Here is a 23,446-nt window from a genome sequence, read left to right on the forward strand (position 1 = left end):
TTTATGGTACAGTACTTTAAAAACAATGTCCAGTATTAAATACAGTAGCTTTATTTATTTTAATTTACTGAGTGGGCCGATATTTAAGGTACAGTAGTTTAAAAAACGATTTCCACCAGCATTAATGTTAGCTTTGTTTATTTTAATTTACTGCTGCTATTTTATATTTGAGTGTGCTGATATTTATGGTATAGTAGTTTAAAAAACTATGTCCAGTATTACAGTATTAGCTTTGTTTATTTTGGCTTATAAAATCTATAATATTTATTCACAGCTTTGATTGTACATCACTATCTGGATTATTAAATAGAGCTGGAGCGACATGACCAAACCTTGGTATAATATTATAATATAGAGAACATTCCGTTGAGTCTTTGAACACCATTCTGTTTACATTTTTTGACTCTTTTAATGATTGTTCTGCAGTTTTGTTTAGAACGGCCATTTCTCCTGCATTAATTGTCTTAAACTCTGGCACTTTTGGATAAATATCATCACCTAAATATAAAAAGAATTTCTCTGGTAAATATATCATTTTTTTTATAAACCTTAGTGGATTAATTTCAGGTAATTTGAGAGGAGGGTATATATATATATTTTTTTCCAAAATGGTGTATGTAATCTAAGGTACAGTAGTGAATAAAAAGGCGGCTTTGCATAATATTGGATATTGAATACTTATTTTAAAGTTTTTCACCATGCTTAGAAGACTTAACATTCTCATTCAAATTCTCATGATACTGTACACAGTGGTGGCGCCAGCGGGGGGGCTACGGGGGCTGTAGCCCCCTCGTCGGAGAGCCTAGCCCCCACGTCGGGGAACGCGAGTACTTTTCGTCGGGGGGAATATAATATAAAGTAAAAATCATTCGCGTTCACTTCGTAGCTTCAGAAAACCGCGAAGTTCCATTTTTGTTAAGTACGTCGGAGGGCTATTACACTTTATTATGCATGCATTATTGCCAGCGATCTAATAAACAATAGGTATGCACTTGTCTGGCGGTGTCCCTTTGTACGAATCGTTTAACATTGGCCCCGGCCCATTGCGGTTTACGCGTGATATCATGTTCCACCCAGGGACCAGAATGTGTACTGTAGTTACTTTCCAGGCGAAGTTTACTGACGCGTTACGTCGTGTACTGTGTATCGACAGCAAAAGGGTACGAATTATCTTCGCGATCTATTTTATTGTTCGTATGTTCAATTTTTTAATTTACGATTACCGTGGGGTACCTGAACCTGAAATAGACGTTTTTCACTGTAGGCTCGGCCTACATTACTAAACAAAAAACATGTCATTTTCGTTTAGCCAACATCTTATTATAGCTAAGTTATTACATTTCCAATGTCCTGTATGTCATGAACTGCTCGTACATCGAAATTCCAGATTCACATCTGGGAAATAGACTGATTTCCCCGACGGAAAATGGTCTACGCTTGTGGATGCATTCCCCTCCAAATAAAAGGTAAAAAGGGTAACTTATTTAGGCCTCTATGTCTGAATTGTTTTTAAGTATAGGTGTAATTTTTAAAGACCTGTATCTCTAGTTTTCAAAATTGTCTTAGCTCAACCGTCCCCAATTATAGAGCTGGTCTTGTATACTTACTGTACATTTTGTTTCATATTTCGATGTACAATATACAGTCAGTGCATTGAACCTAGAGCCGGGCCTAGAGCTCTATTTTTTCAATTTTTTTTTATATCCATGGTAGGGCTGGTTCTGGAGACGTACCGGTATATATCTTGTTTTATGCTTCGAAGTATAATAAGTTAAATTTCCGGGACCTAGCAACTCTATTTTTCAGAATGTTCTTAGCTCCACCCCAACCATGGTGGGCTGGACGTATAATTTCGTTTCATATTTCAATGTTTTGCAGGGACCTAGCAGCTCTATCTTTGACAATTTTCTTAGCTCTGGTTCTGTAGACTTATAATTTCGTTTCATTTATCAATATGGGCCTATATAAGTGCAATTTCCAGGTACCTAGCAGGTCTATTTTTCACAATTTTCTTAGCAGCTCAACCCTAATGGTAGGGCTGGTCCTGGAGCTTTATATATTTTGTTTCTTTTTTTCGAAATACTATAATCTAATATCCGGGGACCTAACAACTCTAGTTGTTTAAATATCCTTAGCTCCATCTCAACCTCGGTGGGCTTGTTCTCTGATAGACTTCTTATTTTGGTTTATATATCAATGTATAATTGCAATTTCCGGGGACCTAGCAGCTCTATTTTACAAAATGTTCTTACAGATCAGGCCATGGATATCTCGTGCAATTACAATTTTCGCACCCCCAGACAGCAACCTGCCTATCTACGTCTCTGCGATTATAACGATATACCTCTTGGGCCCGGGGGGTAGGTTTTACGTTCGCGTATATTTTCTATGATAGGCATATTGAAATTTGAAAGAATGGATTTACACAGTCATCGTACCGGACCTCTTGCAATGTGTTTTTCACACAGTATTTTATTTATGTACCATACAAAATTGAAAAAATTGGCTACCCTAAATCTGATTAAAACGGCCTCAAATTACGCTATAACGTGTTGCTTCCGGGGCTCCCCCCCCCCTGACCCCTAGCCAAGTGATGCTCGCGCTTCACTCGCACAGCCCCCCTGTCGGGGAATTTAGCCCCCGCGTCGTAAAGATCCTGGCGCCACCCCTGACTGTACAGTGAACGCATGAACTCAAAAGTGAGCGAGGCTGGCTCAGTTGAGCATGGAGATCAAGAGCATCAAAGAAATTTGAAAAACAGACCAGAATCTACTCCAAGCGTTCAAGACTGAGATTGAGGAGTGCTAGAAAATTACATTTTTTGATTTAGATGTGCTCAACTAAAAAATAACCATACTGACATACTCTACTGCCTTCTTACCTGGATATGCCGATACTACTTTACCATCCTCACTCAGATATAAAACTGGAAATGTAGTTTCACAGCCTAGGAATGCCCGTTGAGAACTAAAATCAAACAGATCTTGCAAACTCTTAAAGTTCTCAATACGACTTAGTTCATATATTTGAGGAGGTGGTAGATATACCTGTTTGTCTTGAAATGATTGCAGAGCTTCTGTTGGTAATGACCACTGAACATAATAAAAATGAATAAATCTCTACATTATTCAACAAAGAATGAAAAGAGGGAATGATGTGGTATTTTTTAACACTAAACTTCACCGCAGTACAAAGTTGCAATGATAGAATCATTCAAGCAACGAATATATTGTGGGGAAGGATCCTAACCACATAGTACAGTAAAAGAATTTCATACAGCCACTCTGTCAGGACAGTTGACAGTTGAAAGAGTGCTAGAATTTCTTAGTGGATTGTTGGAATGGCATTATACAAATGGAAATGAATAAATTAATTTGTGAAGAGACATCACCACCCTTTTGGATTCAGCTACAATATCCTTCTCATTAAAAAATGAGTACTAAAGCTCTGTAAACTTTATGTGACAGAAAAAATGTGATGTGCCCATATATGAACATGATGATGTCATACCACTACTACCATATTTGAGCATATCACTACCATATTTGGGCACAATGATGTAATGTTTTTTATTAACCTTTGTCTGAATCATTTCCTGTGCATCGTGCTTCACTAGCGGTACATCATTCATACAGCAGAGAAAGAACATGGTATCGTATCTCTTCTTATTAGTAGCTGGAGTCAACCAATCACACCATTCCATCAGAGACCAGACATCTGGAACGCACTGAAGCTCGCGACACAGCATTATAAACTGACTTGCATCTCCATGTACACGGCGTCTCCATTCATCGATAGTAACTTCTGAAAGACTTGGATGTTCATAATTCTTTGCAAATGTTACTTCTGTTTTTTTATGTGGGATATCTTTGAACGACTTGAGCAAGAGAAGACCAGCTTCTTCAAATGTTTCTCGAATGGCACAAATCCTGAAGGCCACTTCTCTTGGTAGTGGAGAGGTTTGTTTATTTGTGAAAACTAATGGTCTCTGACCCTGGACTGATAACATCTTTCCAAAGTCTTTTGTACTGATGCCAGCTTCTTCGAAAAATTCAAGCCAATCTGGTGAAGTGTCTGCATTATCAAGAGCACCTCCAGGAAAGACTTCAGCTCCTGCAAAAAAGGAGCTCGACTGCGCTCTCTGCATTAACAAAATCGAAAAGTCGCTTTCACAATGATGCCTAACAATAACATTGCCATCATTGATTTTTCTAATTTTGTTTCTGTTTGACAGTTTTTCTTCGCCTTTTTCTTTTGCAGCAGTACTGCTAGAAATAGTATGTGGATGGAATATACCATTTCTTCGATTGGCAGCCACAATGAGAGAGGCTGCCTCTTTCCAGTATTTCATAATGGTTGTTACAACCTAGTCCTACACCAAAACTATGATTACAATTTTTAATAGGCTAAAATTAAATTACATTGGCAAAAGGGAGTTCTTTGGCAGTGTGACATTTAGTTGAACCTGTTGACTGAGTTTAGTTGATCATTGAAATTGTAATAATTATTGCAATAAGTTTGTATTCCCTATATGTATTTCGTGTTGGTTCGGTTTGTTTATCAATTTTACTTTATTCTTTCACGTGCACTTCACTACTGCCCCCATCGGCCACACCACCAGAGGCGCGCCTAGCCAGCCTACCGTCGTGGGATAATATCGGGGGCGCGAGGCTGTGTCGTTGCCACAAATCGCGGGCTGAGAACGGGAGAAGTAAGCCTACCCTACTAGGCCTAGCCCGCTAGTATTTTTTCTTTTTAATATAGCACGACACACGTAGGCGCGTCTAGTATCGTCACAGGTAAGTTCTGTGATTCTTGTGTGTGTTCTTTATTAATTTTAGTGCTGCTGACAATGCACCGATCGTGTAGGACTAGGCCTAGCCCTCCTATAGAGTAGTACTAGTAGTAGCTAGGTTTTAGGTAGGCGGCTAGGCTGGAGCCGGTTAGCCTAGGCCCTAGGCCTAATAATATAGGCCTAACTAAGGCCTAGGCTTCTTGGCGCTAGTTCCGTTTCGCACCTGTCATTTATTTCGACTCAAAATTGGTTAAGTAACGGAACTAGCGCCGGCTTCTTTTTAGGCCGCTAGTTAGTAACTAAATAGTAAACAGTGTACTGCTAGCTGCTGTATTTCTACTAGTACTAGAAAAAGGAGGAGCGGGTCAGTTTAGTTCAGCTAGATAAGATAGCTAAATACTGCTACGCTAGCCTAGGCCTATGCTAGAGTTAATTAATTAATTTTGTTTACAGATTTATTTTATCATGCCTTTTACTATTATTTTATTATTACATATTAGTCAAATTTAATTAAATACATGTATTGTCATCCTGAATTTTTTAGTTAGGAATAGATAGGAGATATGAAACAAATTGTTATTTTTTTCAAAATCTTTTACGAACAGTAATTTTACTGTATAGTTACATTTTCTGTATGGTTAATGTTTGCACTCTGAAAAATCATACAAACATGTGCAGTAATTTTTTTCTCATACTGTAAACTATGACACATGGCTGGTCACGAGGTTTTTTTTTTTTCTCTTCTCTGCAGAAGCACAACATTCTATATCTTTTTTTAAAATCATTATTTTCCCTTTTTTCTTCTATTATTTAAATGTTTAAGTATTTCTTGTTGTTGCAGGAATTTGTAAAAAATGGGTGACAGGTTGTGTGGTTCTTCTACGAATTATGACAGCCATCATACACCTGTTTCACAAGAGGAGGCAAGCAGTACTTCTAAAGGGGAGTTTGCCTACAACAGCCTTGTGTCTAGATCTACAAGTTCTTTGTCATCACTTTCTGAATCAGAACAGAAAGCAGAGTTTCATGACATTGTCCTTATTTGTAGTGAAAGAGCAAAAAAAGAACGTGATTTATTCTTGACGTTTTGTCGTAAACAACAGTGGAAAGTGTACCTGCCATCTATGGAAAAGTTATTGGGGGAGAGGCGATCCGCCACATTTAAACGTGGATTTGATCATAGTACATACATCGTTGTTTTAATTACATCATGTTTTCAAGAGGATGTCTGGGCTGTCGAACGTTTACAAATTGCGTTAATAAAGTCAATTGAGGAAAGATATCAAAACGTTATCCCAGTATTATTTGGCGGTTTACTTCCATTTGAAATGTCTGCAATTGCTAATGTAAAATATGATGATGAATTTTTTGAACATGTGATGAAAAAATCAATTAAAACAGACACCCGTATATTCAAACAAAATCAAGAAGATTGCCGCTTCCAGTCAGCTCAAGGCACTATGGCTACACCACCACCAGCTTATGAGATTGAATCTATGGTAAATTTTAAAGAATATGTACACTTCAAATAAAAACATATGATGTTCCCAATTCCCATCCCATTTTCCCTGCCTCCCCCCCCCCCCCCACATTCGATTTTCCCAGCTCTCCTAATCCAATTTTCTCTGCTCCCCCATCCCATTTTCTCTGCTCCCCCATCCCATTTTCCCTGCTCCCCCATCCCATTTTCTCTGCTCCCCATCCCATTTTCTCTGCTCCCCCATCCCATTTTCACTGCTCCCCCATCCCATTTTCACTGCTCCCCCATCTTCCCAGCTCTCCCATCCCATTTTCTCTGCTCCCCATCCCATTTTCTCTGCTCTTCCATCCCATTTTCCCGACTCCACATACCATTTTCCCTACTCCCCCATCCCAGTTTTCCTAACCTTAATCTGTGCCCATGAATATGATGATGTCATATCACTACCATATTTGGGCATATCACTACCATATTTGAGCACATCACACTATTTTTGTCAAACTAGTTTGCTTAAAATTGCCATTTATACAAATAAATTAGTGTTTTTTGTTTTGTTTGTAGGATTCAGGAGAAGGATGCTCAATAAGTAGTTCCTACTCTGAAGAGTTTAACAACATGTTGACAGAAGCATTGCCATCAGAGATATCACAGCAGTACCTAACCACCAAGCAATTTCAGGGGCTCTGTATCTCACTTGATGTTACTGACCCAGGCTTGAATGATTGGAGAGGCCTAGCAAACTCATTGGATCTCACTTCTTCTCAAATTAAGTTTTTAGAAGATAAGCAAGCTAGGACATCTGAGTACAGCCCTACTAAACTGATTCTTGATGTGTACTTTGAACATAATAAAACCGTCGACAAGTCCTCAATACTAAAAAATCTAAATGAATTGTTTACAGAAATGAACTTTGGTAGGGGAATACAGATTACCCAAGAAGCTATTGAGACATTCATTGGATAAAGACTGAATTATGCAGTTGAATAAATATTTAATGTACCCTTTTTTATCTTTAATTGGAGTTTGCCATTGCTTTCTAATTTACATATGACTTTGACCCTCTGTTTTGATTCTAGTTGTACCATTTATCTAATACTAGCGGTACAGCGGTACTGTACAGGTCACATTCAGTGAATATGGGACCTCAAAGATCTGCCCTAGTAGCTCTTTTAATATACGCAATTTGTAAATGGACGTTCCAAAGGGAAAGCGGAATACTAGTTCAAGTCCATCGATACTGCGGTCACGCAAACAACAGTACAATACGATTCCCAAAACTTGCCAGTCTATACATTGACTCTTTATTCGCTCGTCACTCCGAAGTTTAAAAAAACACATTATCCGAAAATACTACATCCATCAGAACAATGATCTTGCATTTGTTTCGCTTTTGATTCTCGCATTGTGTGGTGATATAGCATCTAACCCCGGGCCCACCAAGGATCCATGCGGTTCTTGTACTAGGTGTGTCAGACCGAATCAACGCGGTATACAATGCGATGATTGCAATTACTGGTTTCATCTGAAATGTACCAACTTGTTAGAGGAAGAGTTCTATGCTCTCGCAAAATCAGCCAGTAACTGGTACTGCTACCCGTGTTCTTTGCCTCAACTCGGCGACTCCTTTTTTTAAACTGAAGATACAGAATCTCTAGACAGTGAATATGCTTCCGATTCTGACTCTCTGGACCAAAGTGAGCATGTAAACCTCCGAAATTATTTAAATTGTTTGTATATCAACGCCAGAAGCAGCAAGACTGTCAACAAGAAAGTAAACAAGTTCAGGGACTTGGAAGTAATTCAGTCGTCCCAAAAACATGACTGTATTTTTATTACTGAAACTGCATGATATGCTGATGTCCTAGCCACCTGCATGATATGATATGCTGATGTCCTAAACACCTGCATAATATGCAGATGTCCTAACCACCTGCATAATATGCAGATGTCCTAACCATTAGACATTTCATGGTATTGTTCAAATTCAATGAAGCTTAGATATATTTACTGTATAAACTTGGTACTGTCTGAAATATATTCCCTGCCCCATTGCCCTCCTATTAGAAATGTCTGTACCAATGGATGTTAACTGCCACAATGACATTACTTTAATTATTGTGTACACATTTTTAATATTTAGTAAAGCGTGGTTCCCACTAGCGACGTAACGCAAGTAAATTGACCAATCACGCTTGTGATTGCTAACTGTCTATAACTTCGCTTGTCATTGGTTAAAACGCTTGTGTTGCGTTTACGTCCTTGCGTTACGTTCTAGTGGGAACCAAGCTTAAGTAAGTAAGTATACATATTTTATTAGTACAATACAATATTTTTTTTTATTGAAAATTATATTCTAGTTAAAATTTAAATTGATTTCTACAGTAGAATAACGATGTTAATTATTAGTACAGTATTATGTATTATTAGTACAGTATTATGCTTGTCGTCATGACATCTTTTTCAAGATGAAAGGAGGCGAAGAACGAACATTAAACTGACCAATGTACAGTGGGCATTAGTACTTTACTGTATTACAAATAAACTATGAAATAAGACTGTACTTATTTATTTCTCTCCATGTGTTTACTTTTAAAACCCAATATTAATCAATGGCTCTTCAGTGAGATTTTTCTTTTAAAGTATTTATGTTTGATTTCACATAAGTTAATAAAGAGTGAAACAATTCCTTAGCCTAAGTGTAATATGTGAGTACAGCAACTGGATTGTTTTGTAACTTGTTATGTGTTTATATTACAACTAATAAATACTTACCGATGCAATGATAGTCGAGTCATGGTGACCTTAAAATCCTTAACTAAAATACTGCTACTGCACCTCTTCTTGTACCTATGGAAAAACATCACTTTTGTTAAAATTGTTTGTCATTTTAGAATAATATTTTATTCTTAATTTTTATTTTGAATCATGCAATAAACATTTTTAGCTAATTTCAATGTGCGTGTTGTTTTGATTAATTTTAATACAGCCACTGTATCTATAATCTGTACAGTTTCATAGGCTGTGATACATATGTATCACATATGACACATTGTATCATAGGTAATATGTGATACTGAAATTGCCTATGAAATGAGAATCGAGTTCCATCTGTTAATCAAACTAAATAACAGACCTGATTTTTACCTTTTTATTTTCGCAAAATCATTACAGTATATTGTACGCTGTACATACATGTAACAATATTCAACAATAGTCCTCATTTTTATTTACTTAAGACGACACAAAAAAACCAAATAATAATACAAGATTTTGGCTGAAAACCTGTTTTAATTATGTTTAATTCAATTATGTATTAATGATATAACCAACATTTGCAGTATTATCACCAAAATGTGAATAACTTGACAACATAAGAAGGCAAGAAAGTCAAGGCATAAAATAAAAAAAATGTTGAGACAATTCTGAGCATTGATTGTGTTAAAAATACAAATTTGTTAGGAGTTATCTTGAGAACTGATTACATTAAACAGCAAACCAGTGGTGCATAATGATTATGCACGCTCATTGGCTAAACCCAGGGGTCCAGAGGATGAGCAATCAAATGCAACTACCCATCGTTGATGGACTGCTGAACCAGGTGCCCTTTCCCGGTGTATTGCGCAACTGCAACAGACACACACACTAATGGGTGGGGAACATATAAATGGGTGGGGACACACACACTAATGGGCACGAACACACACACTATGGGTGAGGAACAAACCAATAGGTGGGGACACGTACCAATGGATGGGGACACACACTAATGGGTGAGGAACATGCACCAATAAGTTGGGACATGCATAAATGGGTGGGGACACACACTAATGAGTGGGAACATAATAATGGGTGGGGACACACACTAATGGAAGGGTACACACACTAACGGAATGGGACACACACATGGGTGGGGACACACACTAATGGGTGGGGAGGCTAACTAGATAAAACACTACTGTAATAAAATGAAAACAAAGTTTATAAAGGCATAATTGATTTTTGAGGCACTTTGGTAACTATGTTCTAACTTCATATATATTCTAAACTAAGCTATACACATATTTATTTTAATGAGTTGATTTAAGTAAATTAACAAGTTTTATACACACAAAAAAATTGAATACAATGTGAATACAGTAACAATCAAACAAAAAGTCCAATTCACTCACTATGATGTATACATATTATATAAGAAAAAATGTACAAATATATTTATAAAACAATGAAGGAATATACTCATAATACATTATGAATATGATATACCCTTTTTCCCAAAATGCAACATTTAAGTTCGGCCCCTTTTTTGCATATAAACTTAAAGATGTATTTGATGAATTTTTTTTCTATGGAAGTGATTAAACTTATTAAAACTGCGAAATGGCCTATTCAAAATCTTTTTTTTGTACTAATCTTCATTTTTCATGACCCAATACATAATTAACATACATGTAAGCAGTCTTTCTAGCATGCTGAGAAAATAATACTAGGCAGGTTTTTTTGAACTTACACACTGCATTCTGGGAAATAATGAATAAAGTTTAGCTACTTAAAGAAAAGCACACTATCAAGCAAAATACAGAATTTTAAAGAAATAAATGTTATATATATATTACATGAACGGAATCTGGATCAACAAGAACGAACATTAGCATATGAACATTAAAAAAGAATACAGAAAATATGAACATTAAAAAAGAACACAGAAAATGTGAACATTAAAAAAGAACACAGAAAATGTGAACATTAAAAAAGAATAATTTTTTTTAAATAGAACACTTTAAAAAAACTAATTACAGTTGTACTGTAACATTTACTAAATTATGTTAAGCATTAAAATGTATTAATTAAAAATTACAGTTTTACTGTGATGAAGGGACTAAATATCAAAATGTATTGGCATAGTTTTTATATTATTATTAAGTAGTTGCCATAATATGTAAGTAGTAGGCACTATTTATAAACATTAATCTATAAAACTCTTAACTATAAATTCAAACACAGGAGTATTTGTTTTTAGTACCACTAATGGTAACGATTCTTAACTCGCATCCACTGCATAGTGTTTAGCCAAACCAATTTTGGGCTAGTGGCGTATTTAAATGGCGATGAGCTCAAGGGGCCCCAGAGCATGAGCAGTCTAATGCAATTAACTAGCCAGCATTGGAGGGCCCTTAGGAGTGCTAAACCAGGGGTCTTTGTTCTATGCATTATGCCACTGTTTTAGGCTAGTCAGTCTGCCTTTGATGATGTCGTGTGAAAATTGACATTCTCATTTAGCAATACACAATAATTATTATTATAATATTAGTTAAGGCTAGCAAAAGGCACATATGCTAGTGAAATTGAATTGGCTTGCCTCTCGTTATTTGAAGTCAGCTTTATACTACTGTTTGTTATGTTATTTAAACATAATCTATTGGAATATAGTCTGAAATTCATTCATTGTTAAACATTTTTACACTAACTATATCCACATAATTACAACATTGTTTTCTTGTTGTTTTTGATTAAGTAATGAATTTCTTATTTCTTAATTTTTATATGTTTCATTTTAAAACATTTTTCTTAAATTTAAATTATTACATACTTCTTTTGTACACATTATTGGCTAAAAACAATAACATTTCTGGACTAAAATACAACTTAGTTTATTGTTTTAAAATTTAAGCAAAAATAGATATAGGTCTACAATACACAAATATGAAACAAAATAAATAGAACACTACAAAGTAAACAAAATCTAAGGGAAAAAATACAAAAATTATTATAAACAAATATTGTAAATTAGAAACAACAAAATATTGCTTAAAACTACCTACACTGTAATGGTACAGTATCACCCTGTTAAATGATCATGAAATCAGGTAACATTTATTGGCTACCATAGCAACCAAACACACACAAAATTGGTAGAAACCCAAGATAAAGTGAACATTTTTTTTTACAATTTTGTTTTCTTAATTTTGCAAAAAATTGTTTAAAAACAGTAAAATATATTTTTGTTTAGCATAGCTCTCATGCCATTCTTCCTACTAAAGTATTCGGAAGACAAATTACTTATTACCGATACAATGGTAATGCATTATAGTATTTATATACTTTGCATTTTAATTATAGATTGCTACATTTTGAATACACACAAAAAATGTTTTAGCGCCCTCAATTGTAATGGTGAAGTCATAGGTTAACAATGATTGTCAATCATTTTGTGAAAGCTGTCAATTTGATTTTCTGAGATTTAAATGGCTGTCATATACTTTTCTGATATTTAAATGGCTGTCATTTTATCTTCTGATATTTAAATGGCTGTCATTTAATTTTGTAATATTTAAATGGTTCTCATTTAATTTTCTGATATCTAAATGGCTGTCATTTAATTTTCTGAGATTTAAATGGCTGTTAATTTTCTACGCTGTGATTCCGTGAGTTCTGGGTGCCAGAAGTCTACAATAAGAATTAACCTAAAGCTGTCACCATCATGCCAAACCTCATGCTCAAAGGAATCGTCAAATATAAGCATCTTGCCTTCTTGCCACTTCCTATAAAACAAGAAAATTAAACTTGAAAGATACCATGCCAAGGAGTGACAAAAAAGTATGATATGCACAAATATGGTAGTGACATCCCCAAATATGGTAGTGACATCCCCAAATATGGTAGTGACATCCCCAAATATGGTAGTGACATCCCCAAATATGGTAGTGACATCCCCAAATATGGTAGTGACATCCCCAAATATGGTAGTGACATCCCCAAATATGGTAGTGACATCCCCAAATATGGTAGTGACATCCCCAAATATGGTAGTGACGTCCCCAAATATGGTAGTGACGTCCCCAAATATGGTAGTGACGTCCCCAAATATGGTAGTGACGTCCCCAAATATGGTAGTGACGTCCCCAAATATGGTAGTGACGTCCCCAAATATGGTAGTGACGTCCCCAAATATGGTAGTGACGTCTCCAAATATGGTAGTGACATCCCCAAATATGGTAGTGACATCCCCAAATATGGTAGTGACATCCCCAAATATGGTAGTGACATCCCCAAATATGGTAGTGACATCCCCAAATATGGTAGTGACATCCCCAAATATGGTAGTGACATCCCCAAATATGGCAGTGACATCCCCAAATTTGGTAGCGACATCCCCAAATATGGCAGTGACATCCCCAAATATGGTAGTGATATCCCAATATATGGTAGTGACATCCCAATATATGGTAGTGACATCCCCAAATATGGTAGTGACATCCCCAAATATGGTAGTGATATCCCAATATATGGTAGTGACATCCCAATATATGGTAGTGACATCCCCAAATATGGTAGTGATATCCCAATATATGGTAGTGATATGACATTGTCATGTTCATATGGGCACATCACATTTTGTTTGATAGAGTAGACAGAGCTTTAGCCTTAACATATTAGTTAATTAATAAGATTTTAATTAAACTACATTTTTTAAATAAAAAAACTAAATGAAAATTTCTTAAGCTGAAATGATGTGTTTTGTCTAATTTAATAATGTTTAAAAACGCATGTTTTTATCAAATCATTACGCAGCTAATATCACTTATAAAATATTCTTACCTAGTTTGATCTTTGACCCGTATCCTAAGGCCGTCTGGGACAACTAAACCTAGATGACTGCGCAGTCTACAATTGGTTGGTCCGCAGTGCGCCCATATGTGAGTGCCTGGGTGCAATACCGAAAACTTCACTTGGCCTCGCTTGTTACTAGTTGCCATTGGAATCTGATCAATGATTTCACAGGTTTTTGGCGCCCTCTTACAGTTAGCATCGTTTCGTTTACCTATTGTTAAAAGTGAAAACTAGTAGTACATGAATCTTGATTCAATACAAGTTATTAAGACGGTTGTATTACAATAATAAATAGTATATTTATTTCATTTATTACACATCAAAAATAGGGATTTTGTAAATTTGCTGCCTTTAACCTTGGTTATTTCCAGATTTCATATTGGCTTAATTCTCAATTTTTTTATAGAAATGTCTTACTATATATTATAGTTGTGACTGATTATCGTTTGGAAAAGGAAATTTCATGATTTTAAATCAGGATTCGCTCACAAAAACGTGAAAAATATAGCAACCAATTCAAATTAAAATATTAAAAAATAATATAATTATATTTAAAGATGTATTGTACCTTGAAACACAAAAAATGAAGGTCAAAATATTCTAAATTTAAATTGGCCATATCAAACTAATATTAAAGTTATTCACTTTAAGTCAAAAATTCGAGCCAAAAACAACAAGTTTACGTAATTACCAGGTAAATTAATTTGATTACATTTTGTCTGGAAATCGTCGCGAGTGAAAGTAAACAAAAATTTCAAACCAAGAGTATGCATTATGCATGATGCTAATTAGAATTGTTTACAACTCGTCACGGTTGAGAAGGTGTTCACACACAGATCGCGAGGAAGTTTTATGAGCGCATTATGAGATATGTTTTAATCAAAAACTTTGACTGGAAGTTATTTTTTGAACTAAAAAAATGTTTGTATTTCAGTTAAATGATTTTTTTTTTGACTAATTTTTGGTGAAAGTTAATAACTATTATGATACTTCAAAATGACCGACTTTTTTTCGAAATCTTTTAATTTTTTTTTTTTTGAATTAGTCAAAGGGACAATACATCTTTAATTTTTACAGATTTTTAATGTTACTGTTTTACACTTTTACCATTTATTGTCATTTTTTAGTCCGTTTTATGTATCTTTTAATCGGATTTGATGACAACTAACATTTCTTTCTTTTTTACCAAGACAAATAAAGTTTCTTGCTTAAAATGTATTAAAATGACAAGTTACCTCGTGTGTACAAGGTAAACTGTTTCCAGTCACCACTCTCCCGTAGGTTCTCAACCTCAGGTACGAAAGAGCCAGTTTTAGGATCCATGTTCGCAACTCCCTCATCACGTATAACTTGCCAATTATCCTCAAGAAGCTAAACACACACAAACAACTATTAAGCTCTGTTTACACTATCAACAAGTTTGATGTGCCCAAATATGGTAATGATACAACATCATCATGTTTATATATGGGCACATCACATTTTTTTGTCAAACTAGTTTGATAGTGTAGACAGATATTTATAAATAATCTGCTACGAATCTTTTAAAAATAAACATTTGATACTATCCTAATTGTCATTAATATTATAACCACAACATTTACCATGCTAAATTTTTACACAAAACTTTGGTAAATTACATTGTTATATATATCTAATTATAATCCCACTCCAAAGTTTCCTAACATTTGATACTGGAACTAAACTTCATTATTTTATTTTATTTCACTCCAAACCAACATTGCCACTAACAGACTGGTTATTTATTTACGTTAATAAGCACAGAATAAAAGACAACATAAAAATGATAAGGAATTCCTTACTTTGATAAACTTGGCCACCTTTGCAGAATCTGGGGTCCACCATGGCTTGGCGGTTAAAGAATCCACATTGTAGAGTGACCGTTGCCATTTAGACAAAAAGAAGCCTTTTTTTGCAGCTGAACTATATACTTCATAGGCCTATGAAGAAACAATAATAAACATTTATTTATTTGACCAAAAGGTTTAAAGCTTGACCATGAAAAGAAAGTCTCCTCGGTAAAGGACTAAATGTCAAGTATACACATCTGGCTTGTGTGCACTTTAAAGAAAACCCCAGTGCAACTTTCAGAATAGTAGAGATACCCAGGTGTACTGTTCCATCTCAGCCACTTTCGTTAATAATAGGTCTGAATTGTGGCTGCTGTGCGTCTATCGTGAGAACCTAATCAAATTTTCCTCAATTGAGGATGAATATTACCATTATCAAACATTATTCAAAGATATAGTATTACTAAAGGTCTGTCTACACAATCAAACTTTATGTGACAACAAAATGTGATGTGCCCATATATCACTACCATATTTATTTATTTATTTTTATTTCATAACTCGCCGAGTATGGAGCATTTGGGCATATCACTACCATATTTGGGCATATCACTACCATATTTGGGCACATCACACTTTTTTTGTCAAACTAGTTTGATAGTGTACACAGAGCTTTAGTGTAAATTTAAAAATGTATTGATTATACCTGTTCTACTCTACCCAGTCTATATAACGCATCCCCAAGATGGAAGTAGTATTTTCCTTCTTTCGTTCCTTCTTCTTCCGTTGCTATTCCCTCTGTCAACAGTGGAATACTTTCTTCATACTTTGTCTCTGATTTGAGGATGAACCCAAGATGGACTTTAGCATGACCGTCACTGGGAACCACTTCAAGGATCTGAGAAACAATTGACAAAAATATACAAAATTAAATACACCTGTACAAGTAGAGGATACTGTTAAAAACAGATACAGAGGTGTAAGCTCTGTCTACACTATCAAACTCTAGTTGTTGTGCCCAAATATGGTAGTGGTATGACATAATCATGTCCATATATGGGCACGTCACATAAAATTTGATAGTGTGGACAGAGCTTTAAACGGGTGCAGGTCAAGTCGGCCCCAAACCGTCTCGGCCAAAGTCAAGTCGGCCCCACGTCAAGTCGGCCCCAAGTCAACTCGGCCTCAAGTCAACTCGGCCTCAAGTCAACTCGGCCTCACGTCAACTCGGCCAAAAACTAATCGGTCAACTCGGCCACAATAAAGTATGGAACGCAAAAAGTGCTTAATATTATTACGGTTCTTACTATCCACGTTTAAAAAAAAATGAAGAAATAAAAAATATAATATCATATAAAAAAATGAACTCATTGCCGATATTAATAGAAGTACCCGCGTGTTACAAAAAACACGTGCAGGTACCGTATTTTAGGAAATCGAAGACGGAGGCCTACGTTCCACCATTTGGCCATAGAAACGTACATCGTTTTTGTGCATGATTTGCGTTTTAAAAAAAGGGGAATCCCCCGGTCAGCGAAAACACGTAGCAGTTGTAGATATCGAAAAAGTTGGCAAACGCACAGGGAGGCTCAGCTACGAAATTTTATTAAACGTAAATAAAGGAAAGTTGGTGAAATCATTCCTATTTTTTTTGCTAAATATATTATTGTCTAAATAATAATATTCATTAAAAGTCAGAATTATTCATAGTTAAAAAATTGTGAAGAAATATTATTTTATCAATCCCTTTTATTTGCACTTTTTGCGTTCCATACTTTAATGGGCCGAGTTGACCGATTATTTTTTGGCCGACTTGACGTGAGGCCGAGTTGACTTGAGGCCGAGTTTACTTGCGGCCGAGTTGACCTGAGGCCGACTTGACTTGGCCGAGACGGTTTAGGGCCGACTTGGATCGAAACCCTTTAAACACTATGTATGCTTACAGTACATACATATACGGTTAAGGTTAAGATACGGTTTTAAGGCCTGTTCATACTAGGAAGGTCGATGACAAACTATACACAGATAGAAATACAGAAATCACAAGAAATTAGAAAAGTTTTTATCCTAGAACTACTGTATACAGTAGGATTTATACATATCTTTGATGAAAATAATATTTATACCTATTCTCTTTGGACCCTTTACCACATAAGGCTGCTAAATATTTATATGGAATATTTATCATCATTAGTTAGTTATCATCTTGTTTCTATTTTAATACTCAAGAACTTTAATGTGTATAATGAAAATTATAACCAGATAGACAACAGGAAATTTACATTCAAGTAGTGGCCGTTGCCATTTAGAGAAAAAAAGGCCTTTTTCTTTAACTGAGCTATATACTTTATAATATAAGAAAAAATTGGCTGATAATTCACAAATAATACCTTTTGAAAGATTGGTTTTGCTGCATTGTTGTTGCCTTTTATCAAATATGTAACTCCCAGTTCACGTAAAACCGTAATATCATTTGGAATCCTTTTATTTAAATCTTCCAATACAGATATTGATTTCATGGAATTTCCTAAAAATGAAAAAATACATTTTAAGTATTATTAGTACAGATATTTCATTCTTAAGCTCTGTCTACACTATCAAACTAATTTGAAAAAAACTGTGATATGTCTAAATATGGTAGTGATATGCCCAAATATGGTAGTGTTAGGACATCATCATGTCCATATATGGGCACAGTACATTTTGTTGTCACATAAAATCGATTATAAATAAGTGTATTAAGAGTTTTGGTAATAAATAATATGACAGTGATCACATTCAATAGGAGGTGTAAAATTTTAAAAAACGTAGAAACAAAATAAGGAAAGGGAGACAAGCAATAAAGGGAGAATATGCAGCGGTCCCAGGAGATATTGCACCTTTAACAGGAATCAGGGAATATACCAGTAGACTTGAGAGGTATGAATATGCATTGTACCCTATGGTAAGCTTTGCATCAATATTGTCATTGCAAATAGAACTGAAACAAGGATTTTGTGTACATTTGAGGCCATTAGTTCATTTGTATTCATGCCATTTGTCGTATTCAATTGGGACATTTTGTTGTCAGCATAAAGATTCGTTGAGCACTTTTTGTATTCAAATTGTGCTCAATAGAAAATCAAATAGAGAAAGCGTTAACAAAGCAACCTTTTTCATTAAAGCCCATTCCCTACGTTTTTTTAGATCTAATTTAAGATCACAAACTATATTTAATGTAAAAATAATACTATATGGTCCTATTGCGATAACTTTTTTCGTCTTTAAACGGTTAAAAACGGCTATAAATCCCAAAATGCATTGCGCGCGGATTGATATTTTTGTTTTTCACCTGTAATTCGCCCACTTTTCGATCGATCGTGAAGCCAAAACAAATGGAAGACTCCTAACTTTTCAGCGAAAATACCGGGTTTTCCCCAATTTGTATCAACGGAGTATGGCAAAAATAGAAAGACAATTAATGCAGCAACTATACAACGTCAGGCTAGGTATATAGCTAGCGTACGATGTTCGTACGTTATCGATGTTTACCAGCTAGGCCTACAAAACTAAGCCTAGCTAGGCTAGGCCTAAGACCGTCCACGAGAGGTCGATCGCCGCGAGCTACTTAGGTAGTGCATTGTTTCTCACTTTTTATCATAATTTACCATAAAACGTACATTTAAGGCAAGGAATGACATGGTTTAATGTTTTTAAAGTGATATATATGTATTATTTTCAAAAAAACTTCCAAAATTGCAGAGAAGGGGTCTTTAAGAACAATCTCAAGACTCTAAATACTCTGTTAAATAAGCACTTAACGGAAAAACTCAATGGTAAAATTCCCAATTGTATCTTTAGACAGTTTATGCCTTTGTTGCTGTATTTACCTAGGAAACGTAGCCTGTCTGCTTGCGCAATCATTGCTTCTTTCAACACTTCATTAGGACAGTTTGGTGCCTTGGCTACCTCATCATATGCGCTAATACAACTATAAAAATTAGAATTTGTAATCAATTAAAAAACAAAACCTAATACTTTTGGCAATATGAAAACTTGTAGGAATTGTAAGACATATAAAAAAAAAAAAAGTTTATGTATGTGTGCAGTGGCTTAACAGCTATGAGCGCTCACTGGCTAAACCCAGGGTCCACAAAGCTTATGGGGCCCATGAACAGTGCCCAGAGAAAAAAACAGGAATTAAAATATGCCAACAAAGCTAAAAACTCCCGAGGCCTCCAGCGTTCGAACTTGGAGGTCCACTTAGGTTTCATAAACCAGGGACCTCAGGCTTCAACGTTACGCCACTGTATGTGTAGATAAAAACATTTAACCAACTTACGATTTTAATAAGTCATTACTACGTTGTTCATCAGCAATGTAGTACAATGCATTAGCGCGACCTAGACGTGCTCGTGGACTAGCTGGGTGTGTTGTTAAAAGCTTCTCAAATCTTCTCAAAGCAGACTCATATTTTTTCTAGTAAAAAATTAAAAAAAAGATTATCTACAAGTCATTTTAATGGCTTTGTTCTTTTTTCCGATTCAAAATCATCAACTCTACGTGGCCTTATTGCTAAATAACAAAGGTCAGTGACCTTTTACACTCTTGAAAATCTTCAAATTCAATGACCATAATCCAGGATTTTGAGATTCTATTCAGATAAATAAATGACCACAATCATCGTTTAAATGATATACTGTTTTTCTAACATTTAAAAATGTTCCTGTGTACACCATCACTTTATATGACAAAACAAATTTGATGTGCTCATATATGGACATGATGATGTCATATCACTCTCATACTGGGCATATCACTACCATATTTGGGCACATCACACTTTTTTGTCAAACTAATTTGATAGTGTAGACAACGCTCTAAGAAATTTAATGAACAAACCTGCACAATAAGGTCTTCACAAAGATCCAGTTCTTTTTCAATGGCTTTATCGTAAGTATTGGTTCGCCCAACCAAAAGTATTTCTTCTTTTGAATTCTTCTTTCGCTTCTTTTTATTTTCTTCTTCAGCCACCAGTTGATCTTCTTTCTTTGGCTCTGGTGCCTTTTCTTTCTTTAGCTCAGTTTCTTTTTCCTTCTTTGGCTCAGGTTTTTTCTCTTTCTTAGATTCTGGTACCTTCTCTTTCTTTGCATCCGGTGTCTGACCTTCTGATTTCTTAGACTCAGATTCTTTTATTGGTTTAGGTACTTTTTTTTCCATTTTGTCCAACTTTTCATTTAACTCAGGTATCTTATCTTCTTTTGGTTCTTGTTTCTCTTTCTTTGCTTCTGGTGCCTTTTCTTTTTTCGGTTCTGGTGCCTTGTCTTTCTTTGGCTCTGGTGCCTTCTCTTTCTTTGGCTCAGGTGCCTTCTCTTTCTTTGGTTCTGGTGCCTTCTCTTTCTTTGCTTCTGGTGTCTTTTCTTTCTTAGGCTCTGGTTCTTTCTTTGGCGCTGGTGCTTTCTCTTTCTTAGGTTCTGGTGCCTTCTCTTTCTTTGGCTCTGGTGCCTTCTCTTTCTTTGGCTCTGGTGCTTTATCTTTCTTTGGCTCTGGTGCCTTCTCTTTCTTTGGCTCTGGTGCCTTCTCTTTCTTAGGCTCTGGTGCCTTCTCTTTCTTTGGCTCTGGCGCCTTCTCTTTCTTTGGCTCTGGCGCCTTCTCTTTCTTAGGCTCTGGTGCCTTCTCTTTCTTTGGCTCTGGTGCCTTCTCTTTCTTTGGGTCTGGTGCCTTTTCTTTCTTAGGCTCTGGCGCCTTTTCTTTTTTAGGCTCTGGTGCCTTCTCTTTCTTTGGCTCTGGTGCCTTTTCTTTTTTAGGCTCTGGTGCCTTCTCTTTCTTTGGTTCTGGTGCCTTCTCTTTCTTTGGCTCTGGTGCCTTCTCTTTCTTTGGCTCTGGTGCCTTCTCTTTCTTTGGCTCTGGCGTCTTCTCTTTCTTTGGCTCTGGTGCCTTTTCTTTCTTTGGCTCTAGTTTCTTTTCTTTCTTTGGTTCTGTAATTTTCTCTTCCTTTGGCTCTGGTGCCTTCTCTGTATCCTTCAACACTCTGTCAGTTTCTGAATCACTAGCTCCATTAAATTCTAAATATTATTAAAGCACATATTTTAGCACTGTCACTGTATTAGCATTTAAAATTATATTATTACTATATATACCATACCGAATATGTATTTAATTTTAAACAAAAATAAACTGAAATCTTTTTTCTTCATTGCATTTTTTAAATATAATGTCTATATTTATAAAGAGAGCTATTAATAAATTTCCCATCTAAAAAGGAGATAGGGCCTATGCATGACCAAGTTTCTCATGTACTTTACCTTGTTGAAGTTGCTGAATATCAATGTAACCGAGATGCACCGCAACACCACACCCGACAATAACAACCACAATGGACAATACTAAAAACTTGGTCAAACTACTTGAAGAAGTATTACTGTCTTTGTCAGATTTGGCTGTCTTGCTCTTCCCATTTTGTGAATTACTTGCATCTCCTAAAATATACAAAATACTTCAAACTACAGTGACAATTTTGGTATAAATTGGTATACACTATGCTACACCCCAGCCTGTATAATGTATTAATTATCATTATTAATCATTTTGATAGATTCAAGATTCATTTGAAATACGGAGTTAGGCCCTACTGTAACACAGAATAATTTCAAAATTGTAACTCATTAAAACTAGGAACAGGATAATTACTATGACAAATCCTGGACCTAGGCCTAGTTAGTATATAGTAAGCATGCCTACTAGGCCTAAATGATTTTAGTATTCTTAGCCATGTATTCTAGGTAGGCCTAGCCTTGCCCTACTAGTTTCCGCTAACATATGGGGCTAGTCTGTCTGGTGAGGGTATCTGGCGACCGGGCAACTGAACTGAGGCCAGATATTATTATTAGCTAGGCCTAGGCCTACTATGAGGAGGCCTAGGCCTAGTTAGTCTACTCTAGGCCTACCTAGTAGCTAGCCTCGGCCTAAAAGCGGTTAGGCCTGGCTATGATTATGTACGCTAGAAAAATAGTTGAAATAAAGTGGTTCACTAACCTTTACCTTTATCCTTAATACGTTTTCTTGCTTTAGGTGGCATGGTTTATTGTGTCCTTTTTTATATAACAAATGAAGATTTCTTGTTGCAGACTATCTACCCAGTCTATCATCAATCACTCTTTCGATCTTCTTCTCCAGGTCAGCCTATAGAAAACACCGGTATGACACACAGTCGCGACAAGAAGAGTCCACGTCGCACTTTACTACACACACGGTGGGTTCGTGTGGACACCTCGACTACCACCGGAAAACATGTGAATGAGCATATTGAGGGCGACAAAGCGAAATTATTTAGGATCAGAGGAGAATTTTTTTTAGAAGAATTCAGATTTAGGAAATTGTATTAAATATTGCGCCAGGCCCTAATTAGGTGGTAGTAGGCTGGCCTGGCATATATCACTTTATTTCAAACACATTTATGATCTAATAAAAGTATTTAAAAAAGCATTGTCCTTACTTAAAATCTACAGCCGTAGAAACTTGCCCTTTTCTAGGCTAGACTCAATTATAAAAACAGATTTACTTGTTTTGTAGATACCGAGTCCGAGATTACTTAATTCATATATTGGCATTGAATCCACTATTGATATTTTCTTTAATTGCTTATCTTTATTTAAAATCCCAAATTAAGAGTTGTTGCAATGGGTTCTTGTTGAACAGGACCATGTCGATGTTTTTTTTTTGTCTTGTTTTTTTATGCATTCCAGTCTGTAAATAGGCACCTCACCCCCCCCC

General features: G+C 35.7%; 3 protein-coding genes across 4 annotated transcripts; 1 reads left to right on the plus strand and 2 right to left on the minus strand.

Annotated features, from left to right (window-relative positions):
- Positions 1–88: 88 nt before the first annotated feature.
- Positions 89–4,519, minus strand: LOC140063812 (acyl-coenzyme A diphosphatase NUDT19-like). Its single transcript, XM_072110182.1, has 3 exons — positions 3,578–4,519; positions 2,882–3,092; positions 89–498 (listed from the first exon to the last, which is right to left on the minus strand). Exons 1-3 carry the CDS (start codon positions 4,349–4,351, stop codon positions 269–271), a joined length of 1,215 nt encoding a protein of 404 aa, XP_071966283.1. The 5' UTR covers positions 4,352–4,519; the 3' UTR covers positions 89–268.
- Positions 4,520–4,646: 127 nt separating this feature from the next.
- On the plus strand, positions 4,647–9,205 carry LOC140039062 (uncharacterized). Its single transcript, XM_072084779.1, has 3 exons — positions 4,647–4,799; positions 5,637–6,294; positions 6,837–9,205. The coding sequence occupies exons 2-3, from the start codon at positions 5,650–5,652 to the stop codon at positions 7,236–7,238; spliced, it is 1,047 nt and encodes a 348-aa protein (XP_071940880.1). The 5' UTR covers positions 4,647–4,799; positions 5,637–5,649; the 3' UTR covers positions 7,239–9,205.
- Positions 9,206–9,745: 540 nt separating this feature from the next.
- LOC140061980 (uncharacterized) lies at positions 9,746–22,868 on the minus strand. 2 transcript variants are annotated; one of them, XM_072108122.1, is made up of 11 exons: positions 22,715–22,868; positions 21,979–22,152; positions 20,576–21,738; positions 20,016–20,152; positions 19,564–19,664; positions 18,085–18,221; positions 16,401–16,592; positions 15,707–15,844; positions 15,119–15,254; positions 13,872–14,094; positions 9,746–12,814 (listed from the first exon to the last, which is right to left on the minus strand). In XM_072108122.1, the coding sequence occupies exons 1-11, from the start codon at positions 22,749–22,751 to the stop codon at positions 12,664–12,666; spliced, it is 2,589 nt and encodes an 862-aa protein (XP_071964223.1). In that variant the 5' UTR covers positions 22,752–22,868; the 3' UTR covers positions 9,746–12,663. The 2 variants fall into 2 exon arrangements, with proteins under 2 accessions (XP_071964223.1, XP_071964154.1); XM_072108053.1 differs by having other exon boundaries at positions 22,709–22,868.
- Between the last annotated feature and the right edge of the window lie 578 nt (positions 22,869–23,446).

This window comes from Antedon mediterranea, chromosome 1 (genome assembly GCF_964355755.1).
Source record: "Antedon mediterranea chromosome 1, ecAntMedi1.1, whole genome shotgun sequence".
In the NCBI taxonomy this organism is placed as follows: Eukaryota; Metazoa; Echinodermata; class Crinoidea; order Comatulida; family Antedonidae; genus Antedon; species Antedon mediterranea.

Excerpts from the sequence above, each read along its gene's own strand:
- LOC140063812 (XM_072110182.1), bottom strand. The coding sequence starts at position 4,351 with ATGAAATACTGGAAAGAGGCAGCCTCTCTCATTGTGGCTGCCAATCGA. Across the intron at positions 3,093-3,577 it reads AGGAAATGATTCAGACAAAG|TGGTCATTACCAACAGAAGC; the intron begins GTTAATAAAAAA and ends TATTATGTTCAG. Across the intron at positions 499-2,881 it reads AGTAGTATCGGCATATCCAG|GTGATGATATTTATCCAAAA; the intron begins GTAAGAAGGCAG and ends TTTTATATTTAG.
- LOC140039062 (XM_072084779.1), top strand. The coding sequence starts at position 5,650 with ATGGGTGACAGGTTGTGTGGTTCTTCTACGAATTATGACAGCCATCAT. Across the intron at positions 6,295-6,836 it reads CTTATGAGATTGAATCTATG|GATTCAGGAGAAGGATGCTC; the intron begins GTAAATTTTAAA and ends TTTTGTTTGTAG.
- LOC140061980 (XM_072108053.1), bottom strand. The coding sequence starts at position 22,751 with ATGCCACCTAAAGCAAGAAAACGTATTAAGGATAAAGGTAAAG. Across the intron at positions 19,665-20,015 it reads AGTAATGACTTATTAAAATC|TTGTATTAGCGCATATGATG; the intron begins GTAAGTTGGTTA and ends TAATTTTTATAG. Across the intron at positions 16,593-18,084 it reads CAAAACCAATCTTTCAAAAG|ATCCTTGAAGTGGTTCCCAG; the intron begins GTATTATTTGTG and ends ATTGTTTCTCAG.